Source organism: Triturus cristatus, chromosome 10, assembly GCF_964204655.1.
Source record: "Triturus cristatus chromosome 10, aTriCri1.1, whole genome shotgun sequence".
Classification (NCBI taxonomy): domain Eukaryota; kingdom Metazoa; phylum Chordata; class Amphibia; order Caudata; family Salamandridae; genus Triturus; species Triturus cristatus.
The window spans coordinates 886,807,301-886,831,268 of NC_140593.1; the positions used below are offsets into that span (position 1 = coordinate 886,807,301).

Here is a 23,968-nt window from a genome sequence, read left to right on the forward strand (position 1 = left end):
TGCCCTTTCTGAAATAAGAATGCCAAATTTACTGGTAATTGTCGGCATTTGTGCTCCTGCCACATCTTACCATACTGTTGAAGGACAACACCCTTTTATAAAGCAACTGGGATGGTGAGGACAATAGTACGTACCTCCCCTACTCTCCCTTTCCTTGTGGGCTTGTCACATGACCAGTGAATTACAGCCCATGCGCTGTAACCCTGAGATACCCAAAACATATGGACACCAACACACTTTGTATACTGATAAACCTACCCAACCCGCCAAGCTGCAGTGGCGGTGCGGCATCCAAACTTGGCTTATCTACCATTTCTGTTAAGTAATACAATTGCACGGACAGTTTTCTTGAATAAACCATAATGAACAAAATTGTGTCGACCATTTAAAAGAGTGTTCGTCTTCTGTGACTCTGCGAGTGCATCCGCCTTAGAGTGGAGTTTTAAAAAAAACAGTTGCCGGGCAGGAGTCCCGCCCCTTTTCCCAGGCAATTCTTGACAAGATGTGCCAGAGCAGGCCGAAGTCAAGAGATCTCCAACCATTTACTACCACTATTACAGTTTCCTGTGTATCGTGCATGTTGGAGCATAACATAATTTACTATTTGTGAAGCGTGCGTGCTCACGTAGCCTGAGTGGTGCTGAATAAGTGATGTATTTGACCCACTCCTGATAATTATGTACAGATAACTGACTTTCTTTAATTTGTGGGAATGCTGAATGCTTCTAAGAACTGTTGTCTGGAAGCACTAATTGGGTCATGGCACACAGTTTATCAGGCAACCCACTGGAGTGTGTAGTAAACCCGGCCATGTCGCCTCTGGTGGGGACTTGAACTCTCGCCTTCGAGAGGCCCCTGACGCCAAAGCTGAAGACCGGACGGTGGGCTTTAGCTCCCTCCTTAGCCAGTACTGTCCACCCTTGCAGCGCTCAATCCCACCTGGATCATACTTGTTTGCCCAGTCCAGGTTAGCCAAGGTGAATGTTCCCTCTCAGCCCTGTATGGGGCCTACTTCACCCTTAAGGAAATGCCTATTCTTTTGAATGTAGAATGCTGCAAGATTGAACTAGCGGCTACCATTGCTACTCACGCCTGCATATACTAGGCCCAGAACAGGCAACCCTTGCTCTATAATCCCTTTGATTCGTGCCTGGCATTCCGTATGTCCAGCTATACCTATCGATAATGGCTCTTACTTGATCAGAATGACCCCCAAGACACATTAAAGCCGCAGAGACAAGGTGGGGATGCTAACCTGCCCCAAAATCTGCGGAAACAACAGCCTGCGCAAGCTTGCGACAAACATCTGCGAAGCTTGCCAACCAACAAAACTGTCCCCAGCACCCGGGGGCCATGCCGCCATTCCTTGGCCTGTAACTATGCACAGGTTATAGAAAATTTCCACACATTCCGTGAATGTGACAACATTTGGACTTGTCCCAGAAACTTAAGCCAGTAACCCCTAGGTGAGGTCGGGCTCTCCCAAACTTCTGCTAATGTGTACCAAGGAGCAGACAAGTCAGTGGGTACAGGAGGGGAACAGTACGTACAGCTACCTGCCCTTGCTTGAATACTGGGAATGCCTAGTGCTCCTTAGTACATAGTTGCCCCTTGTGCTCCATTCCAATGTTTACCCCACTTTTTAAACCACAGGGCACTTGTAAGGTGACAATTTCCCCAACTCGCCAGGCTGCCATGGCTATAGGGTGGGTGAATATAGCTTAACTGCAGCAGCCTGTAACATGCCCTTGATTACCAAGTGCACCTACTGAGCGGGATCGACCAGACATTAGCGCAGGTAATTTTGGTGATAAACTGCGGCGACAATCGAATGGTGTCACTCTGGTTGGAATGTATGTCTATTGTGCATCTGACACCGAGTGCCCTGCTTTGTTTTGGCTGTGTCAAACTTGTTGCCTGCGCCACCCTTCAGGCCTATGGAAATTGTGCTAAACTCTCGCTTACTACACTGCTGAGTGAGCCCACTGCATTCACCAAATTCCTTAACAATTTCCGTTTCTGACTGTAATTGGGAACACGTTCACCCCATGGTATCTTGGCACTGCATAACATATTTATTGTTACTCAACTCCATGGTACTCGTTTTATCGACGCTGCCGCCTCTGGTGCAGGAAACCAGGGTTCGAGCCTCGAGGTCGCGTCCACATCCTGTGATTCTGGGCAAATCACTTAATCTCCCCGTGCCTGAATGTGTAATGTAAATACGGTGCTATGTAAAGCGCTCCAATACCTTTGGGTCGAGTTCGCGTTATATAAATATGCAACAAAAAAAAAGCCGACCTACCAGGATCTGAACTTGTGACCAAGAGGTTGAAAACAAGCCACTTTCGGTTCTGCCACTCCACAGGCCTATGAAATTGTATCCCAGGGCCGACCTCTGGCATTTGAACCCTTACGTGGACTGGCCCGAGCTAGAAACCCACATCTAGAAGGCCTGCCAACCGACTGACCACTTCCAACACCAGAGTGTCACGCAGCCACTCTGTAGCCTGGATACTAAACCAGGTATAGATGTATCGGAAGACCCATCTCTTGGTGCATGCCTGCCACAAATTTCGCTTCGTATCCTAGTCTGTTAAAACCCGGGTGCAGGGTAGCCTGCAAAGCTGAGCCCATGAAGAAATCGCCCGACCCTGCATGCAGACCAAGCATTCCTTGCTCGCCCCGCCGCTGAAACTTACATGTTACATATAGCTATTAGGCACTCGCCCCACCCTGCTTGAACTGGACGTGGCCCAATTTCCAGTCACCGCATAATAGTCAATGGCATGACCGCACTGGTCCCATCCTAATAAGACATTCTATATCATAATCATAAATTAAAATTATCTGCACTGGCAGGTTGAGGAGGAAGTCCAGGTGAGAGACCAATAGTTAATAAACAAACAGCACTCTTGATAACGCCCGACAATGCTGCTACGTGCAATTAAAATAAAGGTCCAACCCATCATGCACATGCCCTGACCACCTGTCTCAACCCTGAGGAAAGAAAGATGAACCCATACTCGCCGAGCCCCGGCCAGAACCTACAACCGTTTTTCCATCTGTGAGAAGTAGCAGCATTCATCAATAAGACATTGAGAGGGCAACCTGCATAACCCCTGGTGGCACAAGGACCTTGTTGGCCAAGCAGGGAAGTCTTCGCTCAATGCAATATATACAAGCCCTACTCTTCCTGCATTGTCCCTTGGGTAAAACGGCGCCAAGGACGTGAGCCATGGCCTATGTCTGCAAAAGTCGCCCTACAGCACAAATTGGCCCTCATAAACCTAGTGTTCTGGCCCCCGCTTTGAAAACTTGTCCATATTACATCGTAAAATTGTCCCAACTAGGGGACTGGAACGGCGTTCTGAAGTTGTGTTGTGTATTTGTTTATGTCATCATGCATGCTCTGACAAGGGGTGGGGAGGGTTGCCTATAATGGCACTAAGACGGCGTGACCGGTGCAAAAGAGGTCGCCAGAAAGGCCGGGGGAGGTATAAATACCCTCCCCCAACCTCTATGCGCCGGAAGTGACACGCCTAGCGTGCTGAGCAGGGGGACTCCTCCCCGAGTTCCGAACACTTGAGGGGTGATGTATAGGCCTTATTTGTACTAAGAGGGCCGGCCTTTTAGGGTGGCCCCCTGTGTAGGCCGCGGGCAGACACAAATTGTGGTTCACAGGAGGAGCCTTAGGGCCCTCGCAGCCCCAGCTGTCTCCCCACACCATGCGGGAGCCGGCATTGCTCCCGCCTGGAGGGAGCAGGTATTTATGCTTGCTCCCTAGGATGGGAGCAATATCTGTTCTGTTTCTCTGTCCGCAGGAGTGCAAGCAGGGAAATAGAAGCCTGTGTACACCCGGCGGGAGCATGTATAAATCTAGCGCCGGTTGGGAGATTACATGCCTTCCCAGCCTGTGCTGCTGCAGGCAGGGAAGTGATGTTTGCTCCCGCCTGACGGCAGATTTAGAAATGCTCCCACCAGGTGGTAGCAAACATATGTCTCCCTGCCCACACAGATACTGGCAAGGAAACTACTCTTTTCCGGGGGTGGGCTCCCCAGGACTGAGAAATAGAGCTGGCCCGGGGCCTTTTAAGGCTGTGGAGGGGATCCACATAGCCCTTCTCCCCATTCTTTAAACCGTCCCCCGGGGCCTTTTTCTGCTTGTGGAGTGGGACCCTGCAGCCTCCTCCCCCTTTTAACATATTTTGGCCCAGGGGGATGGGGTCCCTGGGGCCTCTTAGAGGCTTGGAGAGGGGGGCCATGTGTCTACCTCCTCTTTACAAAGATGTTAGCCCCAGGAGATGTGGTCCCCGGGGACCTGCTCGCCTGCATCAAAATATTAGCCCTAGGGAATGGGGTTGCTTGGGCCTCTTGGAGGCTTGGCGAAGGGGGGTCATGTGCCCCCTTCCCCTAAAATCACCTATGCTCCTCCCAAAAATCCCTGGCCAAATCTAGGGGTGTCTTTTCTTTTGCAGCGCAGTAGGCTGTGCTTTTTTATTACCATTTTACCATAGATTTGTGGATCATTCCCAAACTTTGTGGCAAAAATAAAATAAAAATCTTTATGGCTCCAGGTAAGATTCCTCTGGGACACCACCACCAAGCCTATGTGGTCAGGGTATCCCTACCCCACCCTCATGTCTTTTTGTGTGCTATTTTTTTCAGACTCAGGACTGAGTCCTGAGTCGGCCACCACCACTTTCTGGTTGATGTAGTGACAGCCAAGCAGGTCCCAGTAGGAGATCTCTCAGGTCTGCGGAGCCTCCATGACGTGAAATATACAATCAAATAAAAAACGACTGAACGGATTCACGCTAAATCACAACAAGCACTCTTTCCTGACCAAGATCTAGCTTTCGGCTAAATTTGGTGCATGCCCATTCAGAGGTTTGGCTGTAGCTGTGTCTAAAGTTCTTATGGAGAAATGAATGGGAAGAAAAAACTTGTTTTGCGATCCTCTTTTTCTCGGCACTCACGTGGCGGATCCCCCCCAGAACTTTCCAGAAATATGCTGAGTTGGAAAACATTTTTTAGGAAAGTTTCATGAATATTTGTCAAATGGCACCAAAGATATCAGCAAACCAAAAAATGCATTTCCTATACAAACACGATCCTAACTATAATATAAATATATATATTTAAATAGGATTTTCTATTGATGTATATCTAAACATATGTAAATGTATAGATACACTCATACATAAAAAGATAGATCTAAACTTTTTAAGTACAGATGTAGGCTCATGCATTGCCACAAAAATGTCTGCTCTGCACTGGTTTATATTACTGAATAGAGAGGCCATGAATATCGTGGGGCAAAAATATTGTGGACAAAATATTGAAGGCCAAAATATGGAAAGGTAAACGCATGTAACAGAAGTATAGATTCACTATTCATAACTCCACAACTACGTACCTTGAATATACATATATTGTCAAGGTACACACTTGTAGAATTAGGTATAGAAAATCTGTATTTACTTACCATTTGATATTTTTTCCTCGATTTTTCCCTTCCTCTATATTCTGTCATCGATATTTCTGGCTGCAAAACTTGCAATGAGAGATGGTTGCACATAGGTATGTGCTTGTCAAGGTGCAGTGTATGCTATTTTCTGTGTTATCTTCCAGGCGATTGTCAACATAACAGCTTTGTTGGCCGGCTAAAATGAGACCAGGACACGACCCCCATCTGTCCCCCCCTTTAGAGACACCAGTAGCATATTCAGATTTGAGTAGCATTGTGAGGTATACCATTAAAGGAATGGTACAGTTCTCTGTCAAGAATCTTTTAGTAATAATAACCATTTGTGGCCCACAGATTTAGATTCCATTCGGCACAATAACCACAGGCGCCGCTCTCACACATTTTAATGGCGCTTACATTATCAACATTGGAAGGGTGCAAGTTTGAGTCTGGCATGCCACATTTCGAATCTGTTACCTGCTGGGTACTCACAAGTTTTTGTAGGTTTTGCTCAATATGCAGAGCTGTTTATATGTGAGTGATCACTATTCATTTTTGTTTGATGTATTCAGCAATTGCCATTCTTCCAGCCTCAATATAATTGAGTCGGGCAGGCATGACTCGCGGGTGGGAGGGCGGCGAATTGCGCGGGGAGGGAGTCGCGCGGGGAGGGGGTTTAATTTTTTTAAGAAAGTAAAAAGAATTAACTTACCTTTGCGTCCCGGTCCGGTCTGGTCCTGCGTGTCTCTGCTCCAGTCCACACAGGAAGCAGACAGCCTCCCTCCCCTCCCCTAAGCTAATCACAACACTGCAATGGCAGCGTTGTGATTGGCTGGGACGCTGACCACACTGGCTTCTATGGGGAGGCCGTTTTCTTCAATCAGACTGCATGCAGCCTACATGGAGAAAAGGGCAGAGTGGGTATGACTGGTTTGGTCGGCCCTAGGGCTGGCAAACAGTCACACCCACAACAGTGGGCAAGCCACTCCTCGCCTGCCCTGGAGCAGGACCGGCCGCCCCAACCAAACCCTTCTGCTTTCTCGCAGTGCGAGAGGCAGAAACATAAAATAGCATTGATAATACCATTTTATATTTCTGCTTCTCGCGCTGTGAGAAAGTAGTGGGGCGACGCTCCTCCGCCCACGTGGAGGAGCCGCCCCTGATATAATCACATGAAAATTGGGTTGGGGGAGAGAAAGCATAAAAGGGGAATATAAAAATGCTACAAGTAATTATTATTTATAAAAACTCAATTGACTACAAAAGCATTAAGATAAGGTTCATTGCAGAGAAGGTGAATATGATGAAAGGGTGGAGAGAAGAGAAGTGGTCTTCATGAGGTAATGGCAAAGAAGATACTCTTAACTTTCATGATTGAGCTCAATGTAGAAGGTCACGTCTGATTGATAGGCAGAGAGGCGGCTTCTTAAACACATGCCATTTGCCTCCTTGATTGGACCTCGCTCTTACAGTTTTTGAAAATTTTGTTTATATATTTGTATAGGGCAAACCATGCCTCAACCCAGCAAAGCGCTTTACAGTTGAAAAAAAATCGGTCTAGGACCACTATAAAAAGAACAGGTTTGTAGATAGAAGGGTTTCCAAAGAGGAAATTAGTCAGGCAGCAAAGGTTTTAAGAGATGTGCTTGTAATTCATTCCGAAAAGCAAGAAGGCCTGGATTTTAATTCGGAAGAGAGTTCTGTAGACTTGGGTCTTGGCAGGAAAATCCCTGTTCCCTGTTTTGGTTTTTCTGGTGTGGCACTATCTAATGCCAGTCCTTTCCCTCCAAATATAGGATTAGATCACTTACAGATCTTGCAGTATGCAGATGAGCTGGCCATTTTTATCCAGATCTGTTAGGACTCTGCTACATCTTAGTAAGGCACAATGAAAAGAACTAACTGTTGGCCAAGTCTAGTAAAACCAAGACCATGATCTTCAGCAAATGCTGAAAAACACAGATTCAGGGGCTTTTCCTGGAGCAAGTGTTAGCCAGCGTTCCCTCATATAATTATCTGGGAGAATGTTTAGTAACATGAGTTTCCACCAATCGCATCTAATTGAAATCAGAACCAAATGTTCTAATTCAATCTTTGCTTTCTGTTAATTGTATAAATAGCTAGATAGCCCTTCTGCAGGTTGAGTAGTGAAGATAATGAAAGTAAAACTAATTCATGGACTTTGTTATGAGCCATCTGCTTCCTTGGATTATATTCGGAGGTGCCTGGACCCATGGCAATGCTAAACTGACAATCACCTATGAGTAGCCAAGCACCACTGAGACAGAAATTTGGCATGGTAAGGCAATCACATAGGTATTAGTGGCCCTTATGCAATTGTTGCAGGAGCGCTCCGGAAATGCCATGGAAAAACATGATTAGGAATGGGATGTTTTCTGAGGGTTTAATGGACTAAAAGACAAAAGTCCCTCAGTCAAAGCGTATGGGCAGAGAAAAAGCCTCTCACTGGGCCAAATAATTCCTAAGAGTGGTGAATCATTTTGAGAAAAAATCTCTTCTTTCAGTAAGAACCACTATCTAAACAAGACCTTTAACTAACTCTTGTTTATAGTAACACAGTACAGCATATAGTTTCCTAAATATACTATTCAATTCAATCACGATGATAAAAAAGGCAATTTATTATAAAAAGAAAAATACCATATTACATATTCAGTCAATTACCATGTGTGGCCTTCCTTCCACCATAGGTTACAATCTAATCCTAAAAACGTTAAAGAACATTAAAAACAGTCGACGCGGAGTTTCGGTGTTTAGTTCAGTATTTTCACCTTCTTCAGGACAAAGAATTTTCATAAAATCTAAACATAAAAAATATAAGTTAAGAAACCTAACTTGTACTGTGTATCCTATAAAGCATTTATACATTATGATATATATGTATACATCTTCTCTCCTTATTTGCTACCATCAATTTCTAATATATAAATCTGAATTGAATAAACATAATACATCGCACAATTAAGGTATGAAAAAAGCACTACCAACAGAAATTTCAGAAGTAGATGTGTTTAGATTTAGCACTGGTTACTTTAAGAACTGATTGTATAGAATGAATAATAAATGTAAACCAGATCTCTGGCCTCATTTTTATAAAATGTTGTGGTTTAACGCCTAAGTCCTTTACCATAAGAACTTGAAGTGGTGTACAAGAATAGAACATTTTAAATTATGAGAACTAAAAAAGATTGATATATTAGAAATTGTCCTGAAGAAGGTGAAAATACTGAACTAAACACCGAAAAGCCGCGTCGACTGTTTTTAAAGTTCTTTAACGTTTTTATGATTAGATTGTAACCTATAGTGGGAGGAAGGCCACACATGGTAATTGACTGAATATGTAATATGATATTTTTCTTTTTATAATAAATTGCCTTTTTTATCATCGTGATTGAATTGAATAGTATATTTAGGAAACTATATGCTGTACTGTGTTACTATAAACAAGAGTTAGTTAAATGTCTTTTTTAGATAGTGGTTCTTACTGGAAGAAGAGATTTTTTCTCAAAATGATTCACCACTCTTAGGAATTATTTGGCCCAGTGAGAGGCTTTTTCTCTGCCCATACGCTTTGACTTAGGGCCTTTTGTCTTTTAGTCCATTAATACACCTCGTCCCTATAAATACAAACGGGTACCTGCATTCTTTATTTGGTTCTGAGGGTTTAAAACAGCAGATCAACTGGGTCACTTTATTTTAGGGTGTTCTTGAAGTTCTGTAGTAACAGATACACTGGGCCTCGGAATAGCCTACAGTGGTTTCAAGGGTTCGTAAATAGGTAGCTGAGATTCATGTCAATAGCCACGGACTAGACCGCACCGTATTTTAGTAAAAGAAGCATTTGGATTATGTGATTGATTTGTAGTTGGTCTTCGACAAACAGCCTGGATTCCGCCTAGCCATTTAAAGCCTGTTAAACTTCTTCTTTGGTGTCTTTTGCCTCTAATTATGGAGTTCCGAGGAAAGCGATCTTCTTTTGGCAGCAACATTGCCTGTAGATTAAACCGTTGCCAAAGTCTCAGATTTTAGTTGACGAGGACAGGCCGCTGCTGCTCCAATTATACTTAAAGTTGAGTATAAGATCAAGCTTGGACGCAATCCTCTTTAGTTAATGCCGGGTGATACTCCTTGGCTATTTACAATGGTGTCAGTAATGTGTGTTACCTGCAAGAAATTCCCTGAATCACCTCCTGCGTAGGCTTTGTTACACTTGGTTTTAGATGTTTTTTACATGATAGATCAATAAATGAGGATTAACAAACCTCAATTTTATTTAGTGTGATACTATTTCAAATTCCAGATGTAAAAAATCTTTTTGCATAAGTATCTAATGACGATTTTCATTATTTGAATTATATAAAGTTTTAGTAGGATTAACTAAGGAAACGATGAAGAAATTAAGGACATTTAATCTATGTTCTGTCCTTGCACCAAATCTGTTCTCCCTTTTTTTGACACGCCTGGAAGTTCTAAATGCAGTCTAAGGTTTCACACCCGCGATCACTTGTAGGCAGTTCAGCTTGCCTTTGCAGCCAATGATCGATTATACTACGCGGATCAGGCTGCAAAAACAAATCCATGCACTGTGTGGATATTGTAAAGTAAATGACCTATTGTTTTTAGACATAACCTTTTAGCCACCACTGATTTGATCATCTTTTTCAAAACCCACCGAATGAACTTGTTTGCTATAAATTAATTACATCTATTTTATTTATGTTTTAAAATGAGTGTGCAGAAGAATTTCATATTAAAAGATGGGATTATGTATTTAGTATGATTGTGGAACCTGTTAGAGATCTAAATCAATAACATAAAAAAAAAATCGAATTGTAAAGTAAGTGATCTGGTAATTATTACTATAAAAAGTCACACTAAGTTGTTTGGCAAAAATAAATCAGACTTTGAATGGTATTAGTTGGGACTAACCTTCGGAGAGTGGCAAATTATCAATTTATAATGTCTCTGAGTTTATGTGCAATGAACGGCAATGCTCCAAAGAACTTCAGCAGATGGTGTTAAAACTTTGATGGTTATGCAATGGCTATGCCATTTTAATTGGACATTGTGGGGTCTTTCAGCCAAGCCAATGCTATAAGCCAATATTAAAAAAGTAATACCAATAGTTACATATGGGGTTGAGGATTTCAACAATAATAGATAGTTCGAAAGCAATGCTACATAAACAAGCACTGGCAAAGTCACTAGGTATGGCATTGGAAAGCTGGTTGCAAACATAAACTGCTAAAATTATACTAAGAAAAATAAAGAAAATGTACTGGCAATACAAGTGCAGGTGCCTCCACACCTGACTATCATGGACACACTGATTAGACTTTTTCATTAAGACTGGATACACAAGGTGCAGCACGGCCACTCTGGTGTCTTGACAGAAGCTTGGCTCAATTCGACAAACAACTTCTAGGAGAAAGAAGTAAACCCCGTTGGCGGACAGACAATTAATCTCATTTGAGTACTTAATGGATTTTAATTTTTTTCACAAAATCGAATAAAGATGATATGAATGAATGAATGAATGAGTTATTATCAGAAACACAACGAACATTCCCTCCGCCTTATTACAAGTGCTTTATATCTTAATGCACTTGTAAGAAGGCGGACACGATATCATCATGGTTGTTACAGGGTACCCATCCACCAAACACTGAATCAGTCCTTAGTGCCTTTAAACTATCCTAATGCACTTTTAATATGTTTGATGAGATATCTGTAACATTTGTGATGAAGTATCGGTCCGCCAAGTTCTAAATCACGCCCTTAATGCTTTGAAAAAGCAACTGATGATTCTGTCAGCCCGTATAAAACCTGAATGATAATGGAATACTAACTGTTGCTAGAAAATAAATCGATTTTTCTAATAAATCTCGATTCAAAGAAAATTTGGATTACACCCAGATACAGTAATAATACATAAGGGTGCTTGATCTCACCAAATAGTGCACTTATAACTCCACTAGTTATAGAGGCCTCACTATACCTTTAAAGAGTGAGTAGCTCAGGAAAAGGTTATCCAAAGATTTCTCAACCACAATATTTATATTGAAACCTGCAATAAAGCCATTTTGCTGAAAAGATTTTGACTCTGGTGTCACCAAAACCGGTGCTACTTTTAAATAGGTTTCCCATCAGACGTTTGTAGGCTTCCTCTTAGCTTTTTTAAAAATGAACTCTTATGTTGCAGGCACTCATGCACAAGTGTGAACAAACAAATAGGCAAACCCATGTATGCGCCGCCTCGGCAGTCTCAATTGCTAGGAGGTGATTTCTGGTTGAGGGAATGGGTGCCATGCATATTCATAATATTTTGGTTGGGATGAGAGAGGAATCATCCGTGGGCAGATAGTTTTATTTTGTTGCTGAATACCTTTGAGCGTAAGTTGCAGGCCGTTTATGGTGATAACCCCAACAAAGGAATGGCCGGACTGGATCATTCTTACTGTCCTTATGTGGCATTGTGTAATGTCTCTTTTAAGAGTATCTGCTGGAATTAGGTAGGATATAGTGCATGCTGACGGTGGGAATTCTGACCTTTTTTCCTTCTTTTATTCCAGGTAGATGTACATTCATCACTTTGAACTTCACCCATCCATTCGTCTGCCTTAGAAGATTGGGACCCTTCCAGACCATCAGTCATTTTCTTCTCCACCTACAAGGATTCCTATTTGAGACCTTCGTAACATTCTCTACCCGAATTCACCAAGACTCTACGCCAATGCTGATGGAGTGGGGTAGATAAGTGGAGCCCTTCCGTAAGTTCCATCCTCGGTGTCCTAACATCTGTCCTTGTGTTTTCCCAATTTCACATCAGGCGCTGATTGATACACAGTCCTCTGCTGCTCCCACAAGCTTGGATTTAGATACTGGAAGATCTGCAATTCAGATTCCTGAACCGAGGACTATTAACAAATTCCCTGTTTGTTCGAAGCAATTTCTCACTTGAAAGCAATCTATAAGTTGCAAACAGAGGAAATGGAGGCCAAGATGGAGAAGGAGCAGGAAAGAGAAAGTTCAAAAGTTACATCTGAACTTCTAAAGTCAAGATCGGGTGAGTTTGATCTAGAGTCAATCCTCTTCTTGAAGCTCCGAGGTCTGGCCATATATGACTTGGGCTGCATTGGGGATTGTCTCAACCTGGAACGCTTAGACTTGTCCAATAACAATCTCACCCACCTGGGACCCCTAGCGTCTTTGAAGCAGCTGGTGGTTCTGAACGTATCTGCCAACCGGGTTGCCTCACTCGAGCCCCTCAGCTCCTGCGACAGTTTGCAGAGCCTGAATGTGGCTGGGAACCTTATAAGCAATGTTGAGGGCCTACAGTGCCTGGCAGGGCTAAGGAAGCTGGAGAGCCTTCGATTGAGGGACCCAGTCAGTAACCTCAGCAACCCTATGTGTGCCGCAGGTGCCTACCGGACCAGCGTGCTCGATGTACTGCCCACTCTCAGGGTGATTGATGGTGAGATTGTCTCAGGCAGGGGGAGTGACCTCTATCAGCTCTGCAAAGACATTGACAGTTCACTGAAAAGGTTTCTGAGCAATGGGCCTGTAGAGGTCACTGGAGGAGCTAAACCCTGGGTAGAAGAGGGCTACTGGGATCTGAAGCCAGCTCAGAGCACCATTATCGAAGAGGCTTACAAACAGTTTAACGATGTTCTGCAAGAGTGTAAAGAACTGAGCAAGAGGGCAGATGACACCATCGCCCAGGCTGAGAGGGCGCTGGACATCCGAAATGACCCCAATTCATATGTCTTCTAAGAACCCAGTACCTTGGACGAAGATCGAGCTCCACAGAAACCTGCATCACGAAGAGGCCCTCTAAATCTGAGCATTGGCCCCTGCTTGGAAACACCCATTCAGCGTGACGTCTGTGCATTGAACACACTTTCAAAGTGTCCATTCGTGTTTGGGAAAAGTGCCAAAGTTCTTCTTGATGATCCACCTCCCTTCAATGTTTTGTGTTGTCGGTGTTTGACTGCATGCTCTTCAGTTCTACCTCTGTTCATAAGCCGGAAAGACGCAACATGAGCCTGACGCCTGTCCTTGTTTTCTTTGTTTAATAAATGTAGCCAGAAAGTTACTTTTTAGTTGTTATGTGATTTGTTCTTTGTTGATATGTGATTCAGATGTTTGTTATGTCCGAGATGTTATGTCTGAGATGCTTTGGGATCAAACCATCTAAACAGACTTGTACAAGTGAAGCACAGAGAGTGGTGTGGCACCACCATTGTCAGTTGTTTTGATCGCTAGTCCCCTGCCTGAGCGAGTAATGTTTTCATGATCTCAGACAACTGAACTAAGTAGTGTGGAACCACTATTGTCTGTTGGTTTGATCTCTGGGACCCTGCTTGAGCGTGTTATGTTTTAATCATCTCGAATCACTGAACTAATTGCAGTTAAAAGGTTGGTTCCCTATACTTTAATTGGAATCAATTCCTGGTTACTCTTATAACTTTACTGTTATTGAATATGAATTGTGATATTTATGTTTTAAATTCATGACAAACAATTCTTTTCAAAAATCGCAAAGAAAATTAAAAAAATGAGCTATGTACGTATTACCAGAAAATAAATATTATTGGGGTATTTGTTGCGTATTTGTAAATTCAATATAGTGCTTGGAGGGAGACAGCCAGACAGATTCCATTTACCACTGGTTACAAATTGTACAGATCCTCATTTGCAGTTCTCCCAACAGGGAGCTGTGTTTTTACAGGAGAAGATGGGTGATGACGGAGCTGGCACTTTCATGTATTAATACCATCTTGGCTTTGGATTCAATCAGTAGTGCTAATTGTAAACTTAGCAGTTGTACAAAATCAAAATGTTTCTCTGTGATTGGTTCCTAGAGGGTAAATATCTTGCAGTTTGAATCTGAATCAGAATCTGAGAAGAGTCTCATTTCAGATCAAAACCACATATCCACATATCTTGTTTGCAAAACATCAATATATGAAGATCACAGATTTCCAGCAAAGAGCTTGAACGCTAACCTTGCTTCCAGAATCTGATAGGACAGAGTGCCTTGACGCTGGACAAATTCACTTTAGAAACCTCCACTTTTGTCAACTGTCCATGTAATAAGTCCTTTTGTGTGCTTCCACAATTTCCTGAAGTGGACTTGCTGTGTCATGTTAAGGATTTTAGGGACCCCTGGCAAAATGTATCTCATGGGAGCCCCTATTCAAAACGACTTTCAGTCATCCTGAAGCCAATCGATAATGAATTAATGTTAACATTTCAGAAACAGGATCACACAAAACATTTGAAACTTTTCCTTGACCAGTGCGGTACAAATCCTTAAGATGACAATGGATCGAGAGAGACAGAGGCAGAGGTAGGCAGAGATCGTGATGAAAGATTTGCTGGATTAATAGAAGAGACTGAGGTCTAACACAGAGCAAGTCTCCCCCTTATGGGGTCCAAAAGGATACATACAAATTAGACTATATTTTAAAAAAACACACATAAATGTAGTGTGTATATTTATTTCTGCATAAATTTTGTTTTTTCTTTTCACATTAAAAAAGTATTTTTCCTATAGAGCCACTTCTTTCCATAAACTCCCTCGATTTCTCATCAAATTTCTGAACATATTAGGAGTGGGAATGTATCTACCGGGGCATTATGCATGTAAGTAATCACCTTTCAGACACAAATTCCCATGCCAATAACTCGTACCTCTGATCACATTTGTTAACAAGTAATATAACAGCACGACAATTTAATATTACTTATAAGTAAATTCATTTACAAGTGTAAATTTACTTTTTGCAAATACAAAACTTCGGTTTGCACTTGTAAATGGAGCTATTTGCATAATTAAGTTCAACTCCGATGGATGAATTCATTTGTGAATCGGATCAAATGGTTGACATCTTTCAAAGAGTTACTCACATATAATTAAAGGACCATTCAAAAGGCTAGGTTTGAGATTTATGGGCATTCCAAAGTATAGTTTGCCTTCAAAGTTTATGAATACCTACAGACGTGACTTTTGTGGATAGTATTTCATTCCCCTCCAACCACTTCCCACATTAGAAATGGCTGAAGGGGAATATAACACCCCAGTCTTTGTGAGGGTTTAGGGAAAAAAAGGAAACAGACTTCTCAAAGGGGGTCTTATTTTCCCTATTGATGGATAAATATATGTTATTGGGCAAATGTGCTGGTGATTCAGCCGGTATAAGTGTATCCCATGCACAATTAATCTGGCAAAAATGGCAATGCGCAGGCATAGCTAAAAAATAAATCTTTCTAAAGTACACCAGGAGAGCTGCAACAGGCAGAGCTTTTCACATGTGACCTGGGTCAGTTTTATGAATTGCAGCCAGTCTTAAATTTGCAGCCATGCAAGGTGCTAAACCTTTGATGTAGATGTATGACCATTTGTAACTTGGACCCAAAATGTTTTTAGTATTAAAAGTTATATGAAAGTTATATGAAACTGCAATCCAATGGAGTTTTGATTTTATGTATTTTGCATTTTTTAAGCATTCACTCCAGGTTCAGATTAGCATGCAATCATGTAGTTGCAACTAGCACATATAGTAAGAGGTCGTAGTTTTTAGAAATTAATTCGGTATTATTTGTTTACTTGATCAATATTTTACAGATTGTCAAAGTGGTGGTTGGTTAACTGAAAACGTTCATGTAACACATTTTAAACCAGAATCATTCTTAGGGCCTGATTTTAAGTTTGGGGGATGGAGTTTACTTTGTCAGGATGATACTTCATCAGGATGACGGAGGACAATGCCTCCATGTTGGAAAATGGTTCTTCCTGCAAGGTTATCCCCAAACGTTTTGCCTTCAGTCTCCTACTTTTTGATGAATTCATTTTTGTCGGCTGTAGGACTCTGAGCACTTTTACCACTGCTAAACCGTGCTAACATGCATGTGCTCTCTCCTCTAAACAAACAATATTGGCTTATACCTAATTGGCCTATTCAATTTACTTATATGCCCCTAGTATAGTGGCACTACATGTACCCAGGGCCTGTAAATTAATTGCTTCTAGTAGGCCTGCAGTACTAATTGTACCATTCACTTAAGTATCCCTTTAACCATGTATCAGGCCTGCCATTGCAGAGCCTGTGTGTGCAGTTTACACTGCCAAATAGACCTGGCACTCAAATGTCACCCATAAAGTAGGCCCTGGACAACCCAGAGGGGGAGGGTGCAGTGAATTTAATGGGCAGGACATTTATTTTTGAACTTTAAAGGTCCTGTAGTGAAAAACTCCTAAATCGTTTTTCACTACTGCAAGGCTGATATCTGCCATAGGATAACAACAGGATTACCTTATGACATTTTCTAAGTGTAATTTTCAAATGGAAATATATAACTGGTTCAAGTTTGGTTCCTCTAGTCTCACAATTTTAAATCCAAACTTATAGTAAAGTAACATTTTAAATTGCAATTCTGAAATGCCTCTTTTAGAAAGTTGTTCCTTTAGCCATTTGGTGCTTGTAGCCTGTCTCTGATCACATGACTGAGTGTAGTTGGCAATTGGGCTTTTTGATTCCTCGTAGACAATCACACATATTGGGAGCGTAGGTATGTCTCAATGAGGTATTTCTGGCCGGATGGGAGGGTGGAGCTGGGTACAGCGTCACTTACACCAGAATAGGCTGTGTCCTGTCCGCACATAAAAGTCTGCATACTCCCCTGTAGTGAGTCTGGAGCTAGGGCAAGAAGGGAGGACATCTGTTCATTTCAAATGCATGTCTTTGAAGCCTTCCCGACTTCAAAGGAACCACTGGGTATAAGTACTGGACCACTGACACCACCACTTCAATACACTTCTGGACTTGTGGATACTCTGCCATGAAGAAGATCTGCTGTACTGCTGAAAGGACAGCCACTCAGCTGGACTGCCACTCTGAAGCAGCTGCTGCCTTGCTGTGCTGACCTGCCCTATTGCCTGAGGGGGAAGAACTGGACCTGGAACCCATATTGAACCCAGGACCCCAGAGCAACTGAAGGGGCTAGCCTGCTGGCCTCCTGATCTGAGCCTCAGGGACATAACCCACTCTCCACAGCTCCTGGATCAATTTCCATTGAGTTCCTGACCCCCAATAGGTGCCTCTGAGGTCCTGGGTTCTTGGTGTGGTTTACGAGCACCTAAAGTCAAGCTTTTGGGCTCTTTGTGACAGCAAACGAGCCTGTTCACACCAGAACCACAGCGCTTGCACTAGGAATTAGCGCAAGCCGCCACAAGTTCATCTGTTTTCACAGCAAGCATCGTCCGCCTGCATGGATAACCACCACGAGTCTCCAGCCCAGCTGTCCGCAATGCCTTTCCTGCTGTTTGTGCCCTGCCGACCATTACCAGCGATTCTCTCCTTGCCCCTGGCGAACTTCTTCCCCGTGAGTGGGACTCTTGGCACAAAACTTGACAAGGTAAAACATCAGGGGGACTAATCAGGGACTGTATCCGACTCACGCTCCATTGCTGTCAGCCTGAACTTTTGACTTTGACCCGGTCTAGTGCAACCAGATAGACGTGGTTGGCTCTTTCTGTTTCTAGGTGCTATTTTACAATTTATTCTTTAAAAATGCATAACTCCTGTTTTACTGATTGGATTTGTGTCGTTTTGGTCTTGTTGTATAATTTAAATTAAGCTCTATTTTTCTAACCTCTTCTGAAATCCTTTTGTGTGGTGTTTTTAAGGTTTTACTGTTTGATGTATTGCACAAATACTTTGCACACTGCCTCTAAGTTAAGCCTGAAGGCTTTGTGCTAAGTTACCAGAGGGTGAACACAGTTTAATTTGGGGTTTGCTTGTACTGTACTCTAACTAGGATTGTGGTTGTTGCTTGACCAGGGCTTACACACCAGTCAACCAGTAACTCAATCTGTAACACTCCACCAATCCACCCTGCCAAATGTAGAATTGTCCACTGTCCCTGTGGACAACTCTCTACATTGACAGGAACTGCCATCATGCTGGTTCCTATGAATGTAGGAAATGTTTGATGGATGGTACTTGACGGCCGATTGTCAAATTTTTTTAAAGTATTTTGTTTTTCAAAAACAAACTCCCAATGTGGGAGTTTGTTTTTGAAAAACATGAAATTAATTACCCTATCAATGTAGGAAATGTTGGATGGATGGTAGTATCAGCATTGACGGTTGGTCATCACATTTTTCAAAAGTTCTTTTGTTTTTCAAAAACAAACTCCTAAAGTGGAATTTTTTTTCAAAAGCATAAAACTAATAAACTGGAAAAAGACTTTACACCACCCACACTAAATAGGTTGGATCGTGTAAAGTCCTTCCTCAAATGGTCCCTACACCATTGGGCCATCAGAGGAAGTTTTCCATTGACATAGCCAATGGACCTAATATTTACAGTTGCCTGCCTCTAAATGAGGGAGGTGAACTGAAGGTTTGGTGGACTCTGTTGCAAATTGGTCTGCCTGACTCTAAATGAGGTGGGCGGACCAAGAGTTTGGTCGACAAAGTACTCTGTCAGATTTGCGACAGACTGCTCTGTCCTGCAAGCTCTAAATCAGACCCTTAGTATTTCAAAGACAAAACTTGGCCAGATTTTAATATGTATTTCTATATGTAAAATGTCATTGATGTCCTCAACGCAGTACAGGAAAATACAAAAGAAATCACCCTGAAATATAATTTTACATATTGTAAAAACACGACAACATCTGTGCATGCTACAAAAATATAAATGATCTAGACACCATTATTTGGACTTAAAAACAATTGAATTATTGTTTGAAGTGTACATGTGCTCTATTTTAACACCACGGTGTTGTCTATTTATCCTGACCCTTCTAGAGAAGATGACCACAAACGTGAGGTCACGTATGTTAATTATTCAAAATATTGCTCTTAATAACTTTGAATGCTACATACAGAGAGGCATTTTTTAGACAATACTTGAAAAAAATATTTCAATAATTTTTTTATCGAATTTCGATCAAGAAGTACAATGGCATACCCACCTAACTCCCCCAGCCCAAAAGAAACAGTCTTCCTTTTTCCCACCCCTGTGAACTCCAACTCAATACCCTAACTCGTCCACACATACCCGACTCTAGGAACTCCTCTTGTCCTCTGACCCCTACCCCAGCCTCCCCTTAATTCTTAACTCCATGTCCTACTCATAGCAGGTATTTGTCACAATGTAAGAAACCTAAAGCTCTCACTAATTTAGGGCACAATAGTCCACTATTATCTTGATTGAGACATGAAGTCATTGGGCCCCATCACCTACGTAACATGTGCTCCATACCTATGGTGCGATATACCAGGTTCTCGTGACTTAATAGCAACCACGCTCTTTTTAGCCAGTCATCTGTCCTTGAGATTTTCCCTACAGTTTTAAAAATACTTGCTTGGCAGCCGAAAGGAGGTGGGATATAGTCATCCCTATTATGGAATGTGTGGAAATGCTCCTAGCTGAGAGAATCCGGAAAGTATCATCATGTTCATTCCATTAACACTTCACCCATCATGATATGGAATCTTTCCAAGATAAAAGATTAAAAAGGAGCCAATTAAGGAGAATTCCAAAGAATATGGGAAATGGCGGCTGACCCGTCACACCCCTCCTACAGCCTGACAGTTGCATAGTGGCATTTGTGCACAATCTTGTAGACTGTATATAAAAATCAATGGGAGAGGAAGGGAAAAGCAACTAAGGAACACTCCTACTCCCCTCAGATACTTTAGTCAAATCAACAAAGGAGTGTGCCAAAAAAGTAGACGAAGAGCAAGCATGTTGAAAAAACTGTTAGGTTTTTAAGAGTATAGAGAAACCCATTAGGTTTTTAAGACAGCCCTCACTCACCAACCTGGTTGGTGATATGCTTCATCATCGGGCCCCACCAGGAGGGGCCGAGTGCCACCCTAGTGTGCTGCGACGCCAGTTTTACTGCGGAGCTGGTAATAAGTGATTGGTGAAAAGTGGAAAGTGAATTAAAAATGTCTAGACTGTGTCAAAAAAAAAAATTGTATTAGTTTTGCCAATCAGACATGGATAAAAATATATAGTGTGGAATAAAAAACTAAATTTAATTGTTCAGTTTTATCCTTGAAAGTGTGGTCAACATGTTTCTGCCTATGTGTGATTGTTAATCTGGCTTTCATCAGGTCCAAAGTGTAGTGAACCTCTGCGGTATGGGCGCGCTAAGGCCCACCCTAACCAGGGGTTGCTGGTGTAAAAAATCTTTAAAAATACTAGGTGTTCAGAGATCCCCAAAATTTGGAGAGGAACCGATTTTATTGAGAAGTGCAATTGTTAATTGCTCCATGGGTCACGGGAGGGGGGTGGTGGCAAAATGGCACACCGCCTTCAGCGCCAGGCACACGCTTGATACCTGTGTGTACCCTCGTTGAACCGGACCCCGTCGACTGCCTCTTTCCCTTGGGCATTTGTGGCAAAGTTGTTGGTAATTGGAAATATCACTAGCTCCCTTTCCATTTTGCTTGGAATGGGAATCTGCTACATGCCCGCTGCGAGGTTAGGATCAGATAAGTTCTAGAGACCAGATATATAGAGGAAGCTAATGTCTGCAATAAACTCCTTTGTTAGAAAGGTCTTGTAATCTCAAACACTCGCCATCGTTACAAACTTTGATTTTGCCTGTTTCCCATCAAGGGGTAAAGTTGGCCATGCTGAATAGTAGAGTGAATGGAATGCATTGGCAGTCCACCCTTTCCTGAACCTCCGTTAGTCTCAAGCCTTTAAGGTGGCTCTGTTGACAGGGAAAGGTACAGGTTCCTTCCCCTTTCTGCTTCCATAAACCAAGTGACTTCAGCCAAGGGCTGGTTGATAAAGCACCACAGCGTTACTGTCTTTCCTTGTGACCATTCTATGATGTGGGCTAGTTTAGAGAATTGTTAATAATGTAGAAGATACAATACCCCCGTCACCCTTGGCTATGATATGGTGTGCCGTTTCCAACTTAACCTCATTTATTTAGTTTCCCAAAAGATAAAGTTACACATGTCTTAGAGGTGTATGATATTTCTATGTTTTTGGGAGTGCGGGAGAGCTTGACATTTGTATAAACTCTTTGCGCGTATTATTTTCAGGGCCACAATTCATCCCACCAAAAACAACATGTTTGTTAACGCCAGGATGAAAGTCTCACGCTGACTGTCCTAGTCAGGGCTGAAAGATACAAATCCAAATTCTGGGTCAGTCTGATGCCTAAATACTTTGCCACTGGAAAGGAGTACATGCCAGTCCTTTTCTCAACATCTCCTCTTCAACACCAGCTCTTGTCCCCTGGGTTCGTTTTGTGCATTGTGGAAGTCTGCTATTGTCTGAAATCTTCCCCATTCAGACATAAGCTTTTTCAGGCATTGGTCTGGTTCCAAAACCTCTACTATGATATCTGCTGCAAAGGCTGTGAGATTAAATGTGTTGTGTCCCAATATAGTACCTTTGATGGAGGGGCTGTCTAAACTTTTGCAAGAAGGACTGAAGTATCAATGCAAAAAAGTTTGGGTGAAAGGGAACAGCCTGGGCAGGTGCTCCTCTGGATAAATTCTGTCGCTCTAAGTCCCTTGTAGATAGCCAAAACCCACCCTTTATATGTAACCCAAAGCCTTCCCGTACCACGCCTTGACAGTGGTGATGGATTCATCACTTGTGGGTTGGGAAGACCATCTGGGAGAGATGTAGATCCGTGGACTCTGATCTTCGGCAGAAACCTAGCTCAACATCAATCTGTTGAAGTTGTAGGCGATTTGCTTGGTTCTGAAAGCCTTCCTACCCACCATATGTTTATGTTTAAGGCTGGCACAGGTGCTCACGAACAGTGCCACCGCTATGTGGTACTGCAACAATCAGGCAGGGTGGGTTCTTGGGTTCTGTACCAGAAGGCTTTCTTCCTATGGAAGTGGCTGGACTGTGAAGCGATTTCTGTGGTAGTAAACCACCTGGCAGGATCTCTAAAAGCCAGGGTGGATAAACTCAACTGTTGGCGCTTAACTGACCATGAATTGCAGTTACACCCAGAGATAGTGCAATACACCTTCCAAAAATGGAGAGAATCCTGGCTCCAGTGTTTCACCATGGTCAAAATGGTGCAATGTCTGCACTTTCACGTGGTGGAGTTTCCTAGAGAGCTCTCCATCTGAAACTCAATCTATCTTGGGTGGAGCTCAGGGTTCCTGTATGCCTTTCTGCTGCTATTGCTCCTGCTGTGATTTCCGAAGAACATCAGGAAAAACCAGGTCCAAGTCATCCTAGTGGCACTGGATCAGGCAAGAGAAGTGTAATATCCCTCAGTTTAAATTTTGATTGTTCCAAGGGACGGTGTGTGGGCTATCAACTCTTTGTGGGATTCTCTGAGGCAAAGAAAGGGAAGGCAGTGGAAAAACAGATCACCTCTTGATGGATTGTTCTCCGCAGTAGAAGCATTCCAAAGAAGGCTTGCAGCTCATCCACCAGAACCAAAGATACTACCACTGCACTGGCACACAGAGTGCTTATCTTGGATATCTGCCAGACTGCAAAGTGTGCGTCAGTTGACACATTCACAAACAACTACTGCCTATATAGTCAGGTTTGTCAATTTGGGTAGCTTGCCCGCTTCTCCCAGCATAACTTTTTGGTCACAACTGTTTCACAGACCCAAAATCTGGGGCGGCTCTAGTAAAGTATCTATTCACAACATGATGAATCTGCAGTTAGAAGTGCCCATCCAAGGAGCAAGTTACTTACCTTCTGTAACACACTTTCTGGTTAGTGCTCTATCCAACCACAGATTCCTCACCCACACCTACCCATTCTGTGAACTGTTATCTTTCCCATCTAAAAAGATCCCAGTCAAGAGATATGTGCGCTGGCCATGCCAATCTGCCGACAGGCTCTGCATCAGAGTGTGCGGACAGCCTAGAAAGCATCTGATGTCAGCGCACATGGTTGGCACATATATGCAGTTCTGCTCATTGTGACTTCCAGAGTGGAACAACATTGGTGCACAGCCAAACTATGCCCCCTGCCGGTGGTGCAGGAGTGCTGCTTTAAAGTTTACGGATCCGGTCTGACGCCTTGGGAATATTCACAAGGAAAGGAATCTATCCGTAGTTAGTGTGTCTACCACAAAGAGTTTTACTGAAGATAAATTGTTCATTTATGCCACGCTGTCCTGGAGGGGTAAGTTTCTGTTGGTCTTCCCTCTCCCTTAGGTCTTGCATGAGTTTGGGCAACAGGGATTCCTTCATCACCTTTATGTGAGCTGCTTTCTTGATGAAGGTGCGAGGACTTTTAGCATGTCCTCAACTAGCCCTTTTCTAATTTCACTGGTGTTCTTATGGGGTACATCTCCCAGATCCTTTAAGTAGGGAATTGTTCAGCTTCTGTTGCCGTCATCTCCCTCCCCCCGGACTGGTCAATAAAATTAGTGGTTACCAGACTGTAATCGAAGAGCACCTGAGCGCCTTGATCTGCTGATTCTATCATGACTGTTAGTCACTTA

At 42.8% G+C, this 23,968-nt stretch overlaps 1 protein-coding gene across 7 annotated transcripts in view; it reads left to right on the forward strand.

Moving 5' to 3' along the window:
• LRRC61 (leucine rich repeat containing 61) overlaps positions 1-13,586 on the forward strand; it is a 281,819-nt gene extending 268,233 nt beyond the window's left edge. For all 7 annotated transcript variants that reach the window (XM_085628606.1, XM_085628604.1, XM_085628602.1 and 4 more), the window contains exon 2: positions 12,064-13,586. In XM_085628606.1, coding sequence (XP_085484732.1) covers positions 12,482-13,264 — 783 coding nt within the window. In that variant the 5' untranslated portion in view covers positions 12,064-12,481 and the 3' untranslated portion in view covers positions 13,265-13,586. The remainder of the gene's footprint in view (positions 1-12,063) is intronic.
• The last annotated feature ends 10,382 nt before the right edge of the window (positions 13,587-23,968 follow it).